The sequence below is a fragment of the Pleurodeles waltl genome, chromosome 8 (genome assembly GCF_031143425.1).
Source record: "Pleurodeles waltl isolate 20211129_DDA chromosome 8, aPleWal1.hap1.20221129, whole genome shotgun sequence".
Classification (NCBI taxonomy): Eukaryota; Metazoa; Chordata; class Amphibia; order Caudata; family Salamandridae; genus Pleurodeles; species Pleurodeles waltl.
Genome location: NC_090447.1, coordinates 1,483,851,052 through 1,483,873,997, shown reverse-complemented (window position 1 = coordinate 1,483,873,997; position 22,946 = coordinate 1,483,851,052). Strand labels below are relative to the sequence as shown.

The 22,946-nt window shown below is 45.5% G+C and overlaps 1 protein-coding gene across 1 annotated transcript in view; it reads left to right on the top strand.

Annotated features, from left to right (window-relative positions):
- The window catches only part of DRD3 (dopamine receptor D3), an 807,482-nt gene that overhangs the window by 596,034 nt on the left and 188,502 nt on the right, over window positions 1-22,946 (top strand). The window contains exon 5 of the mRNA XM_069202686.1: window positions 11,309-11,511. Within this exon, the coding sequence (XP_069058787.1) occupies window positions 11,309-11,511 (203 nt within the window). The remainder of the gene's footprint in view (window positions 1-11,308; window positions 11,512-22,946) is intronic.

Below are 22,946 nucleotides of genomic sequence, written 5' to 3'. Positions count from 1 at the left end.
AATATATGTATATGTAAAAGATGGAATAAGCCCTAATACCCTAAGGAGAGTAGGTCTAACCTCCTACCTAAAAAAGGAAGAGCTGGGTTCGTTAAACCTAATCTGCCAAAACCGTGTCCATGAGAGGAGCCCCCAACCCTTGTTACCTTGGAATGAGGTCTCTATCTCAGACTCCGCAGGGACACGAAGACTGGATCAGTGTCAAGATGACTGCAGCATCGGTATCAGCGATGGTGGCGATGCCCTCTGGTCGGAATCCCTCTGATTATCTGTCTGAAAGTGTGTTGTATTTATACAGATCTACAAGGTCCCCTGACATAAGTGTTATTCATAACAATAGATAACAGGCATGCTTGGGACGGCAATTAATATCAACAATCCCTCGAAAGTATAGAGAGGGAAAATCCCTAAGTGTGAATGCCTACTGTATGTTTGCCTTTCGTGCTTGATCTTGACGCCTTGGCGCAATGACACTGATAATAGAACCCATAACAAGTGGCCTAACTATAAACAAGGCCGCCATTTTAAAGGAAATAAATAATTAAATGGACTATGACAGAGCAAGCTAAGTAGGTTAAAAGTCACTGGGTGACGGGGCACGAGTTTACAAGCCTACGGCTAAGCTAACTCCTGTTATCCCGCTAAAACAAACTAGGATTCACTACACCAGTGGTGCTGGGACTAGGGGTGCAGGACGCGCTGCAGCACCCTTCAGCGCCCCAAGATTTCAAAGTTTATTTCTCATGCCTTCGTTTATTAAAACTATACATGAAGAATAAAAACACAATAAATGCAACGTGATAGCAGTAACATTCTGATTGTTATACCTAATTGTCAAATTAAAACGCTACAGAAAGACAATATTAAAGGCTGCAGCACCCCTTTTTGCTAGAGAATTGACAATAAAGGCACCTTCAGATATTGTTTTCCTGGTAGCATTTGTTTTGTTTTTAGAGACAGGTTGTCACAAATCCCCCATGCTGTTAGTGAGATCATGTTTTTGGCCAGCACCCACCCTCTAAAAGTTGTTCCAGCACTATTGCTACTCACACATGGAACTGAGAACCATGAGTAGTCTGCACTCGGGGCTGACCCCATCCTCAGGGCCTGATTTAGATCTTAGAGGAGGGGAATACTCCGTCACAAACAGGAGGGATATCCTGTCCACCGTATTACAATCCAATGATATCCTATGGAGATCGTAATATGGCAGAAGGGATATACGTCATGTTTGTGACGGAGTATTGCATCCGCCAATATCTAAATCAGGTCCTTATTGTCTGTACCATTGATCCCTGAGGCAGACCAATGGGATGCTTCAGACACGTACCCTAAAATCTCAAATGTGTGCATCTTGAGTGCATACATGCCCAGGCTAGTGTGGATAAATAAGGAATCGATCATTCTTTTAGAAATGTTGAGGCAAGTAATTAGTAAATGTGCGTTAAAATGTACAATTTGACTCAGGCTTAAATATAAGATATAAGATCCTTTTGTGGGGGGTAGGAAGGTTTTAAAAGGGGTATGCTTACTTGCTGCACTGCCTCTCTCTTGTCCACGGAAACAGAGTGTGTCCAATATGCGGATGATAAAACCATGGTAGCCTTACAGTTATATCACCATGGCTAAACAACCAATCATGTGCCCAGGATTCAAGTTGGAGGGAAAAAAGAACCAATTACAACATTAGTTTAAAAGACCAATGTGGCTTTCATGTTTTATCATTAAGGCTCACATTTTCCATTTTTACTGAGTTATGAGTGTAACAGGGCAGAGAGTTACTTGTCTGCATGCATTTTTAACCAATTCATGTAGAAAGCAGATGCTCTTCATAGTGACTGTCTATACTGTCAATCATGCATGACTGCCAGGCCAATAGCTGTGCAGATTGAGAGCACTGGGAGGGAATGAATTGGATGTGGTTTCCTTGCACTGACGCAGAGCTTTGTACTACACTGCTGATATTGTATTTTGAGTGCACTGTTATATTGAAAAGGGCTCTGCAGAGTGTGTGTTCATTCTTACATGTCTTGTGCTAGTATCTAGTTGTTGGTGACAACTAGATATTTGCACAAACCACAAAATAAAAAAGGAAAACTACACCCCAACCCCCGGCCAAGCATCTTTGTTGATCTTTGGATGCTGCAAAATGCATATTCATCCTAACAAAGATGAGCCACAGAACTAGTCATAGAACTGCAAACACGCTGGCTTGAGCTGTACATATATAGTACATGGCAAGCATATAGCACCTGGAAAGGACACGAGCTGCAGGCTCCATCTTAAAAAGAGGAACTACAGACGTTTGTCTGCTTTAGCACTATATGTTAATTAATTGTGACTAAAGTCGGAGCAGGTATACTTTCATTAGGTATATTTCAGACTGACTGTTAAGTGATGGAGACTATAACAACTGTAATTTAGGACGTTTATTAGTAACAGCATCTCTTATTACATAACAGAGGACAAACATATTAATTTACTCCTGTGATTCACATAACACTGACTACAGCAGGCAGTAGATTAAGGCGGTCATTCTGACCGCGGCGGGCGGCGGTCATTCTGACCGCGGCGGGCGGTGGTCCCCGCACGCCATGCGGTTACCACCGAATGACCGCTCTGCGGTCAGGAGACCGCGGCGGCCATTCTGGCTTTCCCGCTGGGCCGGCGGGCGACCGCCAAAAGCCCGCCCGCCGGCCCAGCGAGAAAGCCCCTGCAACAAGGATGCCGGCTCCGAATGGAGCCGGCGGAGTTGCAGGGGTGCGACAGGTGCAGTGGCACCCGTCGCGATTTTCACTGTCTGCTAAGCAGACAGTGACAATCTTTGTGGGGCCCTGTTAGGGGGCCCCTGCACTGCCCATGCCACTGGCATGGGCAGTGCAGGGGCCCCCAGGGGCCCCACGACACCCGTTCCTGCCATCCTGTTCCTGGCGGTAAGAACCGCCAGAAACAGGGTGGCGGGAAGGGGGTCGGAATCCCCATGGCGGCGCTGCAAGCAGCGCCACCATGGAGGATTCTCTGGGCCAGGGGAAAACCGGCGGGAAACCGCCGGTTCCCCTTTTCTGACCGCGGCTTTACCGCCGCGGTCAGAATAGCCCAGGAAGCACCACCAGCCTGTTGGCGGTGCTTCCGCGGTCCCCGGCCCTGGCGGTCATGGTCGGAATGACCCCCTAAATCACTACTCAAAGATGGCTGCCCAATTTACACAGTAATGTAGTTATGTATTCAGATCTCAACCGATTGGCAAACGGCTAAGTGAAAGAGAGGCAGAGGCGGCTGTTAGACATAGGCCCATATCGGGAACCGTACCATGATTCGCATACCTGTCAATACACCCGCATTTGGTGGGTGTCCCCCACTTTTTTTAATAGAATTTGTTTTTATTACAAATTTAATACTTACCTTTACTTACCTGGGATGGGGTCCCCCATCCTCCGCTGTCCCTCTGGTGTGCACCATTTTTGCACGGGAGGATAAATAATGCGCTTGGGCCTTAGAGTCATTTTTTGCCCGGGAACGCCTACCTTGCATCTCATGGACGCAAGGTAGTTCTCCGCAGACAAAATATGACTTTAACTTCAATATTTTGGCGCTAGATGGGTCTAGCATCAAAATATAAATATGAAGTTAAGTTTGCACTGGAATAGTGTAAACAAAAATTACGCTATTTCAGTGCAAACAGAGTATAAATGCCCTAAGGGCCCTTGTCCTCTGTGCTGGCCATTGGGGTGGTGGGCATGACGCCTGTCTTTTGTAGGTATGGCAGGTATAGCATCAAAAAATGACACTACGCTGGTTAGAGTCATTCTTTTTTACTCTAAGCAGCCTAATGTCATTTTTTTAATGCTAAACCGCCTTCTCCCATACCGCCACCCCCACCCGGCTTATGTCATTCTCCATGACATTAGCCCACCCTTTGCGCCATTCCATAAATAAGAAACCCGGCCGGCGTCTTGGAATGGCGCTAGCAATCAGTATACTTTTTTACGCTAAACTGCGTTAGCGCAGTTTAGCGTCAACAAGTATAAATCAGGGTCTAACTGTCTACATCCCCCATATTCCAGAAGTGCCCTAAACGGTGCCAATAAGGCTGGGACTTCTGGGTACGTGGGCCAGATCTCATGGACTATATTAACAATACGTGCATATATTAGGAAGTAGCTCTGACCCACCCCATAGGTCTCCTGTGCCACTTTAAATGTTATGAAAAGCTCATTGGGATAAAGATCTCCCATTGCCAAACAGCCCTCATCTCGCCAAGCACTGACGTTCACTGCAGTGGTCAACCGGCAAAACACTGGAAGGTCCCAGAAACCTAACTCCTGTGCAGAAAAGAAGCATGCCTCAAGACCACCCCACTGCTCTTTCCCATAGAGATGCTATGTGTTTTATTGTGTATGGTACTGTGGAATCACTCATTCCACCTGCATGAAGCAGCTGCAGTAGCGTATCCTCACGAGAATCTTACCTAATCAGGGACTTCTCCCAGTTGTCCCCCTCCACCAGCCAGTGTGCTGAGTGTTGCGATTGTGATGCAAGATAATAGAACTCCAGATTAGGCAATGCCAGTCCCCCTTCTTCTAAAGGTAGTTGGAGGGTCTCATGGGTCACTCTACTATGGCCTCCTGCCCACACGAATGTTATTAAGAAGTGTAAGCGATTAATGACTGACCTAGGAAGTGTGTCGGGAGAATGCTGCAGGGTGAACACGCATCCTGGTAAGAATACCATCTTTTCCACTGCCACAAGCCCCATGAGAGACAGTGGGAGGGTGTTTCTAAATTGCACTGACTTGGATAGACCCAGTATTACTTGCTCGATATTATGCTGGTTTCTCTGCTGGACCGTATGGGCCACCATTACTCCTAAATATTGGAAGTGGTCAGTTTCCCATCTTAACTGCAAATCGGTAATGCATTGGGAGGCTGTGCTGCTGGATGGCCCAGTGGGAAAATCAGTGATTTGTTAGTGTTGATACGTAAACCTGAGAGGTCCCCAAAAGCTTCTAGCTGTTTTATTATAAGAACTGGTAGGGACACCCTCAGTGCAGTCAGGTAAAGCAGAGTGTCATCCGCACAGAGAAAGGTCAGATGATTCATCCTTCACACTCTGATGCCCCACTGCTCCATATCCTGACTAAGCCTCGGAGCAAGTGTCTTCAAAGCCATTGCAAATAACAGGGGTGACAATGGACACCCCGGCATGTTCCCCTCCCAATCTTAAGCAGATCGGAGCACGGGCTACCCAACCTGACCCTGGCCATGGGTTTCGTGTAAAGCAAATGCACCCAATTTCTGAATTGTGGACCAAGCCCCATTGCCTCCAGTACCAAAAGGAGGTACCTTCAGTTCACGGTATCAAACACCTTGGCAATGTCTATGGAAACCAAGGCTAATTCTTCCTCCCTGTCCTGAACTGCATGGAGCACATACATTAACTTGTGAATGTTCATGGTTATATTCAGTCCGGGTATAAACCCACATTAGTCCAGATGAACCAATCAGACTATTTCTGGACCTAACTGCATTGCAAGAATTTTGCACTATTGTCCACATTTATCATAGTAATAGGGCGGTAGGAGACCGGGTCAGATGCTGCGGCACCAGCTTTCAGGATCATTGCTAAGATACCTTCACGCATTGACAATGAGAGTAACCGAGGGGCCACCACTGCGCCAAAGTCTGATAGAATTCAGCAGTGAAGCCATCATTACTGGGGCTCTTCCCTGTTGGAAGAGATTTCATCCTAGTGGCGGCTTTAACTTCCTCTAAGATAAGTTCAGAGTCCAGTGCCTGTTCTGTGACTTTACCGACCTACAGGATTTGTATCCCGGTCAAATATTCCCCCCGGTTGTTCATGTGGGTCACCCACGCTCTTATACACCCGCTCCAGGTGGTCTCAAAACACCCCCTGTATGTCTCTTTGTGTTCCTGCCTCCCCTCCTTGGGGCTTTGTAAGGTGGAGTACAGACGTGCAGGGCAATTCTTGGCAAAGGAGTCATGCCAGGAGCCTTCCCAATTTCTCTCCATAACAGTGGAGCAATTTTCGAAAAGATTTCAATGTGTAATGTTCTAGTCTGTCTCTGGTAGCCGTCAACTGGCTCAAAAACTCCATTTTGTCTCCCTGTCTATTTTACCCACCCTCATGACAGCTATCGACCCAAGTAATGAAAAGCTAAATATCAGATTCATCCAGTTTCTGAGAATTATTTCTGCCGGGGCTGCTCCAGCAAGCTCATCGAGCACCCTTTAGGCAAAGAAGGGAATTGTTCAGTCACATAACATCAGAATCCATCCTGTAGACATTAGGCATCAGCAATGTAAGGGTTTTGTTAATCTTGAATGCACCTTAAGATAACAGGATGCTATATATCCTCATAGGGATGGTTGTGATTATGCTCGCTTAAAATAATAGGTGATGTTTGTGTCCAGAATTGTATTTGGGTTTCCTTTGTTTTAATTATGAGGACCTCTTTTTATTTTCTGTTGACATTTTACTGTTTGCACACCTTCAAGGATAACTGATATCTGTAATTGTATTTCTTATATGTGTTTTTGTGTTTTTTTATTAACTAATAAGGTATTTTTCTACCCCTACCCCCTACTTTCCCCACCCACAGGCCCCCTCTGACAGGCTGCTAAAGCTTCCTGCCTGTGGCGTAGTTTGGCCTGCAGTGTACATCGCACTCCACATGTGAGACCCACACATCTACCCCGAACCACCACTTTCAGGACCTCCCATTCTGTCGCACGACTCTGTGTGATCATCCAGTTCTGTTCTGTGTATTCTGTTAGTGACACTGTTATTATTTCTCTGCCCATCTAGTCCTTCAGTGTCTCTGAGGGGAATCTCCATGTGTATGGGGATCGGGGCCACCCCCCCTTCCACTGAAACTTACAGGAAACCGGGGTATGGTCAGACAGATATCGTGTGAGGTGTGCTACCTCTTGTACCTTGGGAGCAGTATGTTGGGTTACCAATATGTGATCAAGCCTGCTGAGTGTTCCATGTGTGGCCGAGAGACAGGTGTACTCCTGGAGTCCCGGGTGGGTGTCCCTCCGTGCATCCCCATATCCCATCTGAGACATGACTTCTACCAACCTCGTGGTCATTTTAGGTTTAGTACCCTGCCAGGGGGTGATGATCTAACTCCCATCCACCACGCAATTTAAATCACCTACTCAAAAAGTATCGAACCCCATGGCAGCTAATATTACCCCTGTTAGTGTAGGGTAGGAGGATTCGTCATCATTGTTTGGGGCACATGACTTAATTACCTTCATTTCCTTGCTGTCTTGCGTACCCTGAATCAGTATATACATGCCTTCTACATCTGCCTCTATGTATGTCAATGCAAATGGGACCCCCGGGGCTATCCATACCAGTACCCCCTTGCGAACAAGGAAAAAGTAGTATAGTATGTTTGACCTCTCCATTTTTTAGCAAGCTTCTACACTTCAGGATCAGTTAAGTGGGTCTCCTGGAGGCAAGTTATATCAACCCCATGAGGTTTGAATAGTGATAACACTCTATATTGTTTAATGCTGTTGCCAAGCCCTCTCACATTCCAAGATGGAAGTTTATATGTAGTATCAACAACCATTGTGTTGTGTATTCAGAGGTTCACATTTTTCAGGAATGCCCACATCTCTAGACGGCTATAAGCCCTACATATTAAACATATAGGGGGGCGATTGCACCGCCACTGGCATGGGCAGTGCAGGGGCCCCCTGACAGGGCCCCATGCAGCTTTTCACTGTCTGCTATGCAGACAGTGAAAAGCGCGACAGGTGCAACTGCACCCGTCACACGGCCGCAACACCGCCGGCTCCATTTGGAGCCGGCTCCTGTGTTGCGGCCGAGATCCCTGCTGGGCCAGCGGGCGGAAACCCGCCCGCCAGCCCAGCAGGGATCTCATAATGACCGCAGCAGGAGTGCGGTTGCATTGGCGGCCGCCCGGCGGTCAAATCTTGGTTTGCGGGATAAGCCGCCCGCCAAGGTCATAATAAGGGCCATAATGTTCTTTCATATAAAACACAAAAAACAGGTTTCTCTTACCTCTTCCACCCACAGACAACCACAGTATTAGCATGTAACTATTGGAGCCCACCCACTGTTGTGTTGGGACATCCACATCAACCCAGCCAGTCCAACTGGGGCCTGCTAACTGGAACTATTGTCCAGTTCCTCCCCCAGTCAGCCACAACAATTACCATCCCCAACTTTAAAACGTTATAGTGCAGACACGGCCTTAATTCATTATCACTTAACCAGGATCCTGTTGGTAGTAACTGCCCGTGCAGCCTGCCGCCATCACCTCCACAATTCCGTACAACAGTAAATAATACAATTATCAACAATTGCCATGAAGCACCATTTTCTAACTAAGGTGACTCCCAAGTGGTCATACAGGAAGATACCTACCCTTGGCCCATACAAAAGTCCCCTTAACCCTTCCCAGGCCCACCCTCATCAAGGGCCATGTCTGGAATCATCTCAGATGTGGGGCTTGGGACCCTTGAGGTAGTGCCTAGTGAGAATGCCTGCCCTGGTGACTTTCCCTATCCCTCCAATGACATTGGTTGTGTCAAGTGCATGGCTCCATCTTCCCCTATTTGTATTCTGTCAGAGCTTTAAGGAGTCAAATTTGGGTTGTCACTGCTGATGCAGATCTTTCGTGGAGTAATTCAAGGGCTCGTACCTCGTTTCCAGCTTGATTAGTTTTACCTTTTGCTGTAGTACTAGGGACTCTAATCTCAAGCCACTCCCAAACATCCTCAGGTATGTCAAAAAAGTGCGCCTTACCATTGTGTAGGACTTTCAATGTAGCTGGTATAACAACATATATCTCAAGCCCATTGTCCTCAAGCTTCTGCTTGGCGGACATGAAAGACTCACGCTGCTTCTGGACTAATTTTGTGTAATCTGGAAAAATAGCTATGGTAGAGTTCTCAAGCTGAGGGACTTCTTGTTCCCGAGCTGCTTTCAAGATAAAATCCCTATCCCTGTTGTTGAGGACTTTGGGAATGATGGCCCGTGCGGGGCACCAGGACATGGTGTCGGGACTAAGGCTCTGGGGGCCCGTTCAATTGCAAAAAAGTTGAAAAGGCCTCCTGATTTCAGGGCTGATCTGATCCAAGCCTCCATAAAGTGCTCTGTGGATGAGCCCTCCGTCTTCTCTGGGAACCCCGACACCCAAATATTGCTACAGCAGGGGCAGCCTTCAGCGTCCTCTGCTCTCCTGTCCAATGTTACAACTGTGGCATTTACAGTGGCCATCTGACACTTCAACGTTGCCACTTCCCCCTGTAGAGCTTCTATGTTTCTTTCTGCATTAGTGACTTTGTTGGAAACTATCCGTAAGTTGGCTCTCAACAGATTAACATCAATCAACATGGTTTCTATCTGATGTTCCAGTGCTGTCCGTAATCAGTGGATAGCAGCCATAAGATTTGCTGTCCTTGGCTCCAATGTAGCCTCCTCTGAGCCCCCCGTGCCACAACACCTGACTGCCTTGTCAGCCTGTGGGTAGGCTGTCTTGGAGTGTTATACTGTGTTATAGTGTTTAACCTTGATGTACATCTTGATTTGTCCTTCCCCATGATGGCCGCCTCCACACTGCAATTCAGGGCTTTTAAAATCACTCAATGCCTGGGTGGCAACCAGTTCCAGTCTCATGTTAGGTATTCCTATGAGATCCACTGTGTGGCTCAAGGCCCAGTTCAAGTATTAGGGACATACTAATGGCCAGCTCCCAGGTAGGATCAAAGGCGTCTCTCCTCACACGTCCAGTTCTCTAACCTACATGCTCCTTAGGTTGCTCTTAGGTCCCTAGATTGCCATCCGTCACCTCATTAATCCCCTAGTTTGCCACAGCTCCCGGCCTCAAATGTGGAGTACTAAGTATGCTGCCATCATTACGTATCTCCTTTGGGGGACCTAGCTGTCCCATGCTCCCAGGGGGTAGCGGTCTGTAAGATTATCCAGGTGTCGGCATGCAGCCCATAAGTCCTTATGAAAGCCCCCTCAAGTTGTTGTGACCAGGATGTTTCAGCAGTCTGTACCTAGTGGGACTCCCTGTAGCTTGATTACACTGTGGGTGCCACAGTCCCGGAGGTTAAATATGGTGTTCCTGCTCAGTGCAGTGATATGCTTTGTACTTCCTGTGGCCTCAGGGTGAAGTTGAATTGTTCGTTCCTTTAATATTTGCTATTTTTTTTCCTTCCCTTTTTCTGCTGTGTTGTTTGCCCTGATATATTGGATCAAATGGTGAGTTCTGCTTCCTGTTGTGAAAGAGGGCCAGCGGATGCCACTTCCCTTGCAGCGCGCACCCTCATTGCAACTCAGGAACCTCAACGCACCCCCACTGCTTCTCACAGGCAAGCGCGCACACCAGTCCCCAGGGAAGGCCACTCCTGTGCGAGCCCTATAGGCGAGGCAGTCTCTCCCGCCCTCTTGGCTCCGAAAACCGTCACCTGCGACGGGGCCGCGAGATGCGAGCCACTGCGCGTGCTTTACTTCCGGGCTGGATGGCGACTGTACGCTTGGGCGCTCTCACTCGGGCAACCCCCAATGGGTGTCATCCCCTGGAGGTAGGCCTCACCCCCCTCCATCGTATTCCCAGGCCGGCTGATCATGGCCACCTCTCCACACGGGGGACTGGGTCACTCCACGCTGTGGTCTTACTACATCCCAAGGGCGGTGGGGGTTCTTATCGAACCGTGTTCTCGATCCTGACCCCGGACCGGCATCTTCTGTTCGCTACCCCCAGAGGCCTCCAGAGAATGGCAATAATACCTTTGGCTCAACTAGGCCGCTGTGGGTAGACTCTCGCGCGGGCACTGCAGTCTTCCGCAAACCACAGTCGGATCATTGCTCTCAAAAAGCTGCAGTAGGTGTGCCATCAAAAACAGTCACCATTAAAGGCAAGATTATGCAGGATATAGGGGAGAAAGTCGGCTGGCTGGGAGAGAGCTCAGGAGCTCATGTCCTGTCGGCCATGATGATAGGCCACGCCCTCTGGGTGTCACCCACTTTTATTTCTATTTACCAGCATGAGAAGCGCAATGCTTCTACAGACTCTAACAAGATCATTAATTTATGAACCATGTTCATTCTCCATTCATCTTAATGGGACGACCCTGTTGAATGCCCACCTTTGCCTGTGTTTTTGAGTCAAGAGCTTGACGGCTATGCATGTGCTACTGAGTGTGTTACTATCACAACTTCTGTAGAGCAGAATTTGTTTGGGAAAAGCTATGAACCAATAACAGCTGCCTGGTGTCTCACTCTTTCTTGCCTTCCTTAGGAGACCCCGAGATCTGCTCCATATCAAACCCTGACTTTGTCATCTACTCCTCCGTGGTCTCCTTCTACTTGCCGTTTGTGGTGACGCTGCTGGTTTACATCCGGATTTACTTCGCGCTACGGAGCAGAAGAAAGCGTATAATTGGCACTAAGCGGAGGGGGGAGAGCCTGAGACTCGCGCAGGTCAAGGCCATCGGAGCCAAAGTAAGACTTTACACAACAGGTACAGTGCTTTGGGGAGCTGAGTGAATGGGTGCTAGTGGGGATTGAGTTGGGTGCTCGTGGAGATTGAGTTGGATGCTCCTGAGGATTGAGTTGGGTGGTCGTGTGGCAGTAGAGCTTTTGCAGAAAGAAATGGGCTCATCACAGGCTTGCTAAGATCACACTGCAGTAAAAACAAACATTGGCGAAGTCAACCGGGCTGGCTTATGAAAAATGCATGCTGCAGACCAGCACACTGACACCCATGTAGAGACAGTCCAACAGACATACAGTCATCAGTGCCATGCATAACCTGGTCCAGCAGGGAGCAGAGTGCAGTGTGTGTCACCAGAGCACAAGATTCTGTGCAGCAGGACTGTAATGTGCCTAACCTGAGCTCTAGGTGCATTAGAGCAATCCTGGGTGATGTTCCTCATGTGATCACTGGGTGATGTACATCATAAAAGCTGTCCATCAGGTGAGCATCGATGCCATGCATCAGTGCTACACACCAGGGACACATAGGTACAGGGGAGCAGAGGGTCATATGCTTTACATTTCCTTTATTGTAACTGCAGGATTCGAGCACAAGTTCCAGAACAGCAGGACATTTTGGAGTGCAAAAACCCCAAATTCTAAAATGTTATTCTTGGGTGGGGAGTGGATGTTTAGTGAATTCCAAGATGACTCCGAATCTACTGTACAATTCAGCGGTTCTGCAAGCAGTTCCCCAGTTTTCTTGGGGAAAGTGGCATTAGGAGGTTTTTTACCGGACTCAGTAAAATGCCTCACCCCGCAGTGTCGATATCCACAGGGTCTAGTCAATCGCTCAGCGCACCCGGGAGTACGAAAATTCACAATTTAATTCTAACAGTGTACAAAAAGCAGCAGAAAGAAAAGTAAATACAGCATGTAGCAGACACACTCTCCATGAAGCATAGCACTCTCACCGCCCCAAGTAAGTCCATTTGCAACATTGGTTGCCCTTTAGTCTTGTATTTCTGAAATAACATAACTAAAAACTGGCGAGAAAAGAAACAGAACTAGGTCAAAAAAAGGCCTTATTAATAGTAGCATCAGAAGGGATCCCCAGAGGGAGTAAGGACAAGATGATACCTGACAATGTTTGAAGACAGTACTATGGTTAGAGGACTCCACATACATGTACCATGACAATGTATGTATCTCCAAGGTACAAAGATGTGGAGTTGGGAATATGAAATCTATACTTCACATGTGACAATCCAGGCGTGTTATTCTGAGCAGCCAATGAGCAGACACCTAACACCACAGCAACATAAGAAACAAAAAGGCAATCATCACAGATGCACCACATTACACATATTTTATCATCTAAAAACAAGTCCTGTTGCATGGAAAAAGGAGCTGCATCACACACCAGGCACTATCCTGTAGGTGAACCCCCAGAATGCCAGTACCCCAGATCCCATGATAGAATATCTGTGTCACCTTTCATATTTGCATACCTAATAAAAAGTTCTCGTGCCTATATACAGGATGCATTTCCTAATTAGACGGTTCTACACTTGTTTGGCCAGGGCATGTTTCGCGTCTCTTCTGTGTGAGCTTGCCAGTCACTGCAGCTTTGCCATTGTGCAGTAGGCGGTGGCTACAACGTATCTCACTGCATGTTATCCCACACATCTATTCAATGGTAAATTGAGGAAACAGGATACAAACTTTGTATTTGTGTGTTTATAAAGCACTAAGGGCTAGATGTACGGAGAATCAGTTTGTGATTTCCTAATTGTGTATCTTTCTGATTCGCAATTAGTAAATCACAAACTGCGATGCACTAATGTGTCTCAGACACATTTAGCGATCCGCAGTGGGTCACAAATGGACCTTGCTCATCAATATTCATGAGGCAGCTCGCAATTTGCGACCCATTGTGAATGGCCACAATCACAGGGATGGTGGCCTGCTGGGGTCAGCAGACCATCATGTCTGTGATTGCTTTTTCAATGTAGCAATTGTGTTTTTGTAATGCAGCCCGTTTTCCAAAAGCAGGATGCATTACAAAAAGAAAAATTAAAAGTTTTCTTTTCATTTTTTAAGAGTAGACAGTAGTCTGTGTGACCACTGCCTGCTCTTAAGAAATGTTTGCACCCCCCCCCCCCCATTCGCAATGGTGGCTTGCCACCAGCTTGAAGTTGGTGGTAACTGCAAATGTTTTGCGACCTCATTCTCCATCGCAAAACATTTCTACATACCAGTGCAACTTGCTGTTAGGAAGGGACGCCCTTGGCACACCCCTTCCTAAGAGCAACTCTCAGTCCATATTTTGCAGGTGGTAATAGGTTACCGACTCGCAAAATAGGGTTGGTACATGACAAAAAGCATTTTACCGGTCGATCGGTAAACTTCTTTGTACATTTGGACCAAAAATAAGATGATATAGTAGCAGGTAAAACAAATACATTTTACATTTCTATTAAATGATTAGAAATTCAGATCAAGTATTAATTCCAAGCTTAGTTGATTCCAGATAATTTCCCTATTAGGAGACCGTTTGTACCTAGGCACCACCACAAATCCACTGGATGTAGATCTCAGCTCTCAAGTAGCTATATAGCACTCAAACATGCCTTTGGAAATGGAAGGAAAATGGCCATAAAGATTTACGGATCAAAATTGTTGGTCTACAGGCAGCAATGTGTTTCCAGTGTAGGTGTAATATCATTCTTAATGTCTCAGCTACCATTCTGGCTGCTGCATTTTGAATCCGTGTTATGTTACTCGGTCTGTGCTCCATCTGACCACACACTTCCTACCTGCATCCACAAACAACACTGTCCTAAATGCTGGCCCGCGAAGGCCTGTACCATTGACTTATCTTTCCCTTTTTGGAGGACTTTTCCTTTGATGATCTGGCTCCTGTACTGAAGTCAGCTTGACTGACCTCTTTGTCTCCCTGGGTGGTAACTGCGGTGGAAACATGTTTATCAAGAGTATGCCTGACATGAGAATCCTAAGTAAGATCACCCTTAATAAATTTGTGCTTTATTATCCAGATTGTGCATGCTTGATAAGATCATTCAACAGTAAGATCAAACGACCACCAAGTCTGTAGTAGATAAGACCAACTTAAAAATATCATACTCAAGAAGACTGAGCTTGATTAGATCAGGTTTGCTAAAACCTTACTTCATTAGTTTGTGCTCGATAAGGTCAAGCTTGATAAAAGTCATGTTCGATAAGAACAAGCTCAATAGGATCATACTCACTTAGGGGACTATTTACAAGTCCCTTGCGCCTCCTTGCACCACACTAGTGTGGCGTAAAGGAGGCAATTTCCCTGTGCCATATTTACAAAGTGTCGAAATGCATGCATTGCGCCACTTTGTATTCCCTTGCGCCACATTATGAGTGCATCAGGCTTAATTTATGCAATGGAGGGCGTTCCCCCAGAGGGAGGCCCGAAAAAATGGTGCAGTGAAATTTACATTTCATTGCTGTAGGAAAGTACCCTCTTTTTGCTATGGTTACCCCATTTTCTGCCTGATGTCAGTGTGTTTGACTATGTTCACTGGGATCCTGCTAACCAGGACCTCAGTGATTATGCTCTCTCTCCTCTAACTTTTGTCACTGCATACTGGTAACCCAGTATTTCACCCAAAATGGCCATACTGGTGCTCCCTTATAAGTCCCTAGTATATGGTACCAGGTATCTAGGGGATTGGGGTTCCAGGGGATCCCTATGGGCTGCAGCATTTCCTTTGCCACCCTTAGGGAGCCCATGCAAAGGCTTCTGCAGGACTGCCATTGCAGCCTGCGTGAAAAGGTGCATGCACACCTTCACTGCCACTTACGCTGCACTAGGTCACTTATAAGTCACCCCTATAGCAGGCCTTTCAGCCCTGAGGGCAGGGTGCAGAGTGACTGGGTGTGAGGGCACCCCTGAAGTAGCAGAGGTGCCCCCACGACCTCCAAGACCATTTTCCCGGACTTCGTGAGTGCGGGGACGCCAATTTAAACATGTACTGGACATAGGTCACTACGTATGTCCAGCTACATAATGGTAACTCCGAACATAGGCATGTTTGGTATCAAACATGTTGGAATCATACCCCAATGCTTTTGCAACCATTGGTTGTATGAATCCATGCACTCTGGGGGCTCCTTTAAGGACCTCCAGTATTGCCATTATAGCCTTCTGAGGTTTTCAGCAAGCCCCAGCTGCTGCCACCTTTCAGACAGGTTTCTTCCCTCCCGTTGCTTAAGCAGCTCAAGCCCAGGAAGGCAGAACAAAGGATTTCCTTTGGGAGAGGGGTGTTACACCCTCTCCTTTTGGAAATAGGTGTTACATGCTTGGGAGGGGTAGCCTCCCTAGGCCTCTGGAAATGCTTTGAAGGGCACAGATAGTGCCCTCCTTGCATAATCCAGTCTACACCGGTTCAGGGACCCCCAGTCCCTGCTCTGGCGTGAAACTGGACAAAGGAAAAGGGATTGACCACTCCCCTGTCCTTCACCACCCCAGTGGTGGTGCTCAGAGCTCCCCCAGAGGGTCCCTGGGTTTTGCCATCTTGGATTCCAAGTTGGCAGGGCACTCTGGGAGCATCTGAGTGGCCAATGCCAGCAGGTGAAGTCAGAGCCCTCCCCTGATAGGTGCTTCCCTGTTTAGCTGACTAATCCCCCTTTCAGAGCTATTTGGGGTCTCTCTCTTGGGTGGTTCTTCAGATTCAGATTGCAAGACTCCAGCAGGAATCCTCTGCATTCTCAACTTTACCTTCTTACAGAGGAAACTGCATTTGGACCCTCCAGGAGCTCTAAAACTGCAACAAAGAAGCAAAGACGACTTCTGCAACATTGTATCTTCAGTTCCTGCCAGCAGCTGTTTCCCAGTCGTGCATCCTCAGAGGTCAGCCTCTTTTCACAACTGCACCAGAAGAACGAAGGAATCTCCCTTGGAGTGAAGGAGTCACTGTCCTGTTTCAGCAGGCACCTCTCTGCAACAACGACCGGTTTTGTGGGACCCCTCTCCTTACAAGTTGCGTGGATCCTGCATCACAGGTGGTGAACTGAAGGGGTCCCGATAGTCCTGACGTTCAACTGTCCAACTTTGGTGGAGGTAAGAGCTTTCCTCCCCACGCAAGACAGTACCGCCATGCACCGCTTGTTTTGCAGTTGCCAAGCTTGTTGGTATCCTTCCACAAAGTTCTTCATGCACCGTGCAGCTCTGGGCCCCAGCACTCCTTCTTGTGATGCACAGCTTCCTGCGTGTTTCCCTGGTGGCGTGGGACCCTTTGTTGTAGTGCAGAATGGGCCTCCTTTTGCACCTTCTTTGTCCCTGTGCTGTGGGACTCCTGTGCACGCTGCCTGGTTTTCTGAGGGCTCTCTGAGTTGCTGAGAGCCCCCTCTGACATCCCCTCCGGGGTAGAGTCCTCCAGGTCCCTCCTGGTCTTGGGCAGCACCTTTTTCCCTTAACTGTGAGCTTTGCGTGTGCCAAGGCTTGTTGGTGGAATGCAGCAACGCAAACCAGACTGCAATCTTCCATCCGGCGTGGGACATCATCTGCACCAACCAGGAACCCGCATCTGTCTTCTTGGTGCAGTACTGACTGTTGTTCTTCACCGGTGGTTCTTCTTTTGCACCTTTATCCGGGTTAGCAGGGGCTCCTGTTCTCCCTGGACTCTCCAGTGCTTCTTGGACTTGGTCCCCTTCTTCCACAGGTCTTCCGGTCCAGGAACCCATCGTTGGTGTCTTGCAGTCTCTTCTGGTTCTTGCATAAACTTCTTTCTCATGTTCTTGTGTGTTCTAGGAAAGTTACTGTGATTTACTCCTGTTTTCCTGGCCCCCTGGGTGGATTCTATTACTTACCTTTGGTATTTTCTAATACTCCCAGCACCCCTCTACACACTATACTTGCCCAGATGGGAAAACGACTTTCGCATTCCACTTTCCTAGTATATGGTTTGTGTTCCCCCTTGGCCCATTTCTAACTATTGTGATTTTCTCTATTTGCACTGTTTTCTAACTGTTTTTACAGCTATTTCTGCATACTAGTGTATATAATTTGTGTTTTACTTACCTCCAAAGGGAGTATAGTCTCTATGGTATTTTTGGCATTTGTGTCACCAAAATTTAGTACCCTTATTTTTGTAACACTGAGTATTTTCTTTCATGTGTGTGAGTACTGTGTGACTACAGTGGTATTGCATGAGCTTTGCATGTCTCGTAGTTAGGCCTGGGCTGCTCATTCACACTACCCATAGAGAGCCCAGCTTCTAGACACTGTCTGTATTTCACTAATAAGCGATAACTGGACTTGGTATAAGGTGTAAGTACCTTAGGTACCCACTACAAACTAAGCCAGCCTCTTACACCTGCACCATTTTTTCCGTCATTTTTAACACCTGTTCAGAGCAGGCTTTGAAATGACACACCCATATTAACCTGTGGACCTCCCTGTGCTTTGCTGCACTAGCATCACAATTTTTGACACTAGTGCAACAAAGCACCACAATAGCATCAAAAAATTCTGACGATATTGTGCTAACTATGGCCATGGTGCACCGTATTGTAAATATGGCGCAACCATGGTGTCGTTACGTGGCGGTAGGGGCCCCTTTCTTGTAAATCTGCAACTTAGTTTGTACGTCTTGATGATTCTGTTCCACATTTCATGGCCACTTGGTTATATGAGGCTACTTGGCATTTTAAAAATTAGTTTGCCTTCTTTAGCTTGCCCAGATTTACAATGTGTGGTAGAACAGCTTTTCCTTTGTCAAGTGCTCACCTTGATTGCTCCAAAATTATGCCAATCTACCAACAGTCTCCAAGGGTCGAGGTATCAGTTACAAAGAGTATCCATAGGGCAGCCCTTGTTTCTTTGGGGCCTCACTATTGCACCCTGTCAGTGAGGGATATCCTTCAACCTCTTCTCTACTGAGGCCTTTAGATGTGGAGCAGACACTGAGCCGTGTGTGTACAGGGACCTACAGTGTTCACATTTCTAATGTAAAACCAGTGCTCTTTTGCAATAACTGCTGCACAGGCCTGCTGTAAAACGAGTAATGATATAGACATCCAAAGTACACATAACACACATTAAACTTACTCTGATCTCTGCCAGACCTTTGGTCAGACCTCTCAAGTTTCACAGGGCCATTTGGGAGCAGCTCATCCAGTCCAAGTGATTTTCTTTACATGATGGGGCTTGGACCTTCTTACCCCATTAGAAAAGCATGACTACAGGTTCCAAAGTGCAAGAATATTATGGGCTGCAGTGACTACTTCTGAATGGGCCAGGGGAGCTTGGGAGTTCTGTTCGATGTCTGAATTATCAGACATTAGAGTAACAATCTGTCAGGGTTGAGTTCCAACATTTGGGAAAATTCATTCAACCCAGTGATCTTGTTTTTCAGGTTTTACAGACAAACATACTTTATTTCCTCCTTATCACTCACCTGTCCCAGGTGGTCTGTCTAAACCTCATGATGGTCTTGAGCGTCCCCTGTGGTCCCTGCACTAGGGCCTTTGGGGTGTTTTTCCTGCCTCCCTGTCCTATGGCTCGTGTATCCCTGTACAACTACTGAACTTGCTGGTGGCTGTGTGGTACTGTTTCTGAGGTTTGGCCTGCTGTTAACATGCTCCTCACTGGGCATGAGCCTGGAGAATTACTGCACAGTATGAGGTGCTGGCTGGAGACTTCTTTAACATGTGTATCCTCCTTTGCTGTTGTTGTGATGTGGGCAGATCTTGTGCTTTCAACTATTCTCTCTGCTGGATTTGGGCTTGTAAGAAGTGTCATCAATCCCTCTCCCATGACTTGCTCTGCTCCCCTGCCTCTTTGTTATTTGTTGGAGGCCTGTATGGTGCTGGTCCAGAATTTCTGCCTGTCCTTTCCTGCTTCTTTGATGGGTTTTGGGGTATGATTGGGTTTATACTCATTGACTAATGAGCAGGCTGGCTCAATGAGATAGCACAATGGCCCAGTGGAGGTGGGGGCTCAATCTGCTTTGCACAACCCGCAGTTTTCCAAACAGGCTTCCTCATATATTCTATTGCTGCAAGTACTTGCACAGAGAAAGGCTCTTTGTTTACATTTAGGTGACAAAAACAGACCCCACACAGGAAGTGGGATACTGAAGTTGAAGGTTTAGGGGGTACATAAATAGATTTACCTGAATGCTTGTCATGAGCTGAGCTAGCTTTGTAATTGGATGTCTGCAAGACATTCATATTGTTGCAACACTATTGCTAGACACAAATATTGTGTTGAAAATATTGTAATGTCAAGTATATGGTGGAAAAGAACATCGCAAGTAAGGATATTGTTTTAAGTGTTTGATATTTTTTTAATATAGTTGTATTTCATATTTTTTTTAATGATTTTATTATGTTTAAAATCTTTTCTGTTGTAGATTATTATTTTAATCTTACTTATGTGTAATTATGTTTTAGTATACTTTATTACAGCTTTGGTAGTAGAAAGGGTTTTCTATTTTATTTTAACTTATTTAGTTACTGGTAGATTGTTGGGTTTGTAGTAGGGTGGGAAATTGTTTTATATATGTTTATAAATAGTTTATAATGTACATTTCAATTTGATTATTTTGGAAAATGCTTTTTATAAATTATTGGATAATTTTAAAACAGCAATTCTTTTAACTGTTAATTGGTTTGATTACTATCTAATTTATTTGTTTTGAATAATTTATTTAATGTAATATATTAAAGTATTTCATATAGTAATTCATTTTATAACTATTATTGGTTTTTAAATATGGTGTATTTTTTCTAATATTTTTGTTTGTTTTTGTAGGCCTATTTTGGTTTTTAAGGTTTATTTACAATCAAAATTTCTAGTGTTAAACTCCTATTTTTTAATTGTTTATATTAATTACATAATGTTACAAACATTATATGTGTTAGATATATTTTATAAGTTTATCTTATATAACTGTTAATGTATTTTTTTTACATTTGTTCTTAAATATTGTTTTTATTATTCATGTTTTTTATAATTGCATTCCAATGAATGTCTATAATTTTTTCAAATGTGTTTTAAATTACATATGTTCATTTAATTTATTAAGTTATGAAAAACATTTACATATTTTCTATATCACATGTACATATTGTTTTAATGTTATATGTAAAAAGCCTATGTAAATTCACTATACTTACTTATTTAAAGACCACGTTTTGGTCCAATTTATTGTTAAAGTCGCTATTTTTGTACTTTACATATAATGTATGTAAAGTTAATATTTGTGTCCTCAATATATTTTGCCAATATTTAGTATTTCAACATTTTTGTTGGTGATAATTGATCATAGAAGCTTGCGAGTTACAGCTGCCTGTGCAGTGTTTGCTTTAACATTGCCTTCTGCCTGTAACATCTTATGCTTATGGGCCTCATTACGAGTTTGGCGGACCGCCAAACTCACGGGGAGAACACCACCGCCATAGTGGTGATGTTCCTCCAAAATGTATTACAATGTTCCTGCTGGGCTGACCGGTGGGAACAATGTAATACTCGTTCCGCCGGGCTGACCGTCGGGAACAGTGTAAAGATATGGGCCTTGGCTCCCTTAAGCCAATATCCTAAAACTCCAGAAAAAAGCAGACAGTGCGCATTCCAAGGGTGCTGGGCAGGGGGGTCCCCAGCACTTCCTTTCCACCAGCCTTTTCATGGGGGGCTCCCCGACATGCAAAGGCTGGTGGAAAGAGGGGGTGTAATCAGACAATAAGAGGCTCTGCGCTGGTGTCATTATAAGATGGGAAGGTTGGCCATGGCAGCAATTTGCATCATCATCACGGGATGGGAAGCTTGATGCAGGCATCACTCTGAAGAGAAGGGACCGGAGATCAGGTCATGCTGCTGTGAGTAAATAGAAGAGTGGCCATAAAGTGCACAGCTAAAAAACTAGAAGATCAGAGTTTGTCTTTGACAGCAAAGGACAGACATTAGCAGACACATGAAACCTCTTCAGCTTTCACCGTGTCCTTCTGTGGCCCTTTCTGAAGCCCTTTGAGCAATTGATAATACAAGGGTTGTGTAAGCGGTCACAGATTCCCATAAAGCACTCCATTTCAGAAACTGATTCAGTATTTTGCTGTGTGGTGCCTCAGTCCCACTGATAAATAGCTCAGTCATTGAGAGGGAAGTAAAAAGCCACATGGAGGTAGTAATAGTGGAGTTTAGCTATTGTTCAATTGCAGGGGTATGACTTTCAAAGAAGAAGTTATGATCTTTGAAATGAGGGGTGGGCAATTTGCAGACATACAGCAGTGGTGATTAAGGCAAGCATGCATGTGGCTTAGAATAGATAGTGCTTAGAGAGAGGAGGCATGCAGAGGACAGAAAGTAAGGAGAAGGTCATTCGAAAGAAAAAAAGGAGCGGTAACAGTAAGACGTTTTAAGTAAAGGTACATTTTTCATGCAGGGTTTAGGAATATAGGGCCAGGTGTATGAAAATGCAATATTGCATTTCTCATATAGCGACTTCATAGAAATTGCCATTGAAGAAATGCATAATGCTATGTACAAAGATACCGATTTCCTAATAGTGATTCCTACAGAGTAGGAATTGCTGTTAGGAAATCGATATTAAGAAATCTCATTGCATTTGAGGCAATGGGCTGGTTTTGCATTTCCTAAATAGAGATTTCTTGGAAATTGCTATTTAAGAAATGCAAAACCAGGGATGGCAATGGGCAAAAAGGTCCCCCTTGGTGCACCCCAAAAATAGGGGTGCACCTATAGAGCACATATTTGTCTAAGCAGCATGTCAGTGCTCTATTGCATTTTTTTAAAAAGCACCTTGAGGTGCTTTTTTTCAATTGCACCTGGTTACAACCGACTTCAAGTCGGTGGTAATTGCATCTCCGAAATGCCCAAATCGCATTTTGGAAATGCATGGTATATCAGAATAGGAAATGCAAATAAGAAATACATATTTGCATTTCCTATTCTGGGAATCGCAAATTTGCGATTTCTACAAGGTAGAAATTGCAATTTACGATTCCTTAAAGGGATTTGTACATTAGAAAAGCCCAGTTTGTATTTCTTAATGGCTCGAAATACCGATTTGGACCGTTAAGAAATGCAAATACGAAATACCTATTTGCATTTCCAATTCTGGGAATCGCAAATTTGCAATTTCTACAAGGTAGAAATTGCAATTTCCTATTCCTTAAAGGGCTTTGTACATTAGAAAAGCCCAGTTTGCATTTCCTAATGGCTCGAAATACCGATTCGGACCGTTAAGAAATGCAAACAGGCTTCGTACATCTGGCCCCCAGAGGAGGCTTTTTGAGATAGCATGCAACCTGAGGATGCAAAAGAGTGGAAAGAAACATTTACATGTTTGATAGTTCTATATTAGGTGTTTTGATGTGAATTAGGATCAGGTGAACAGTTTGTCCTCTGCTCCTGCTAGACTACTGATTAGCTCAGGGGTTGCAAG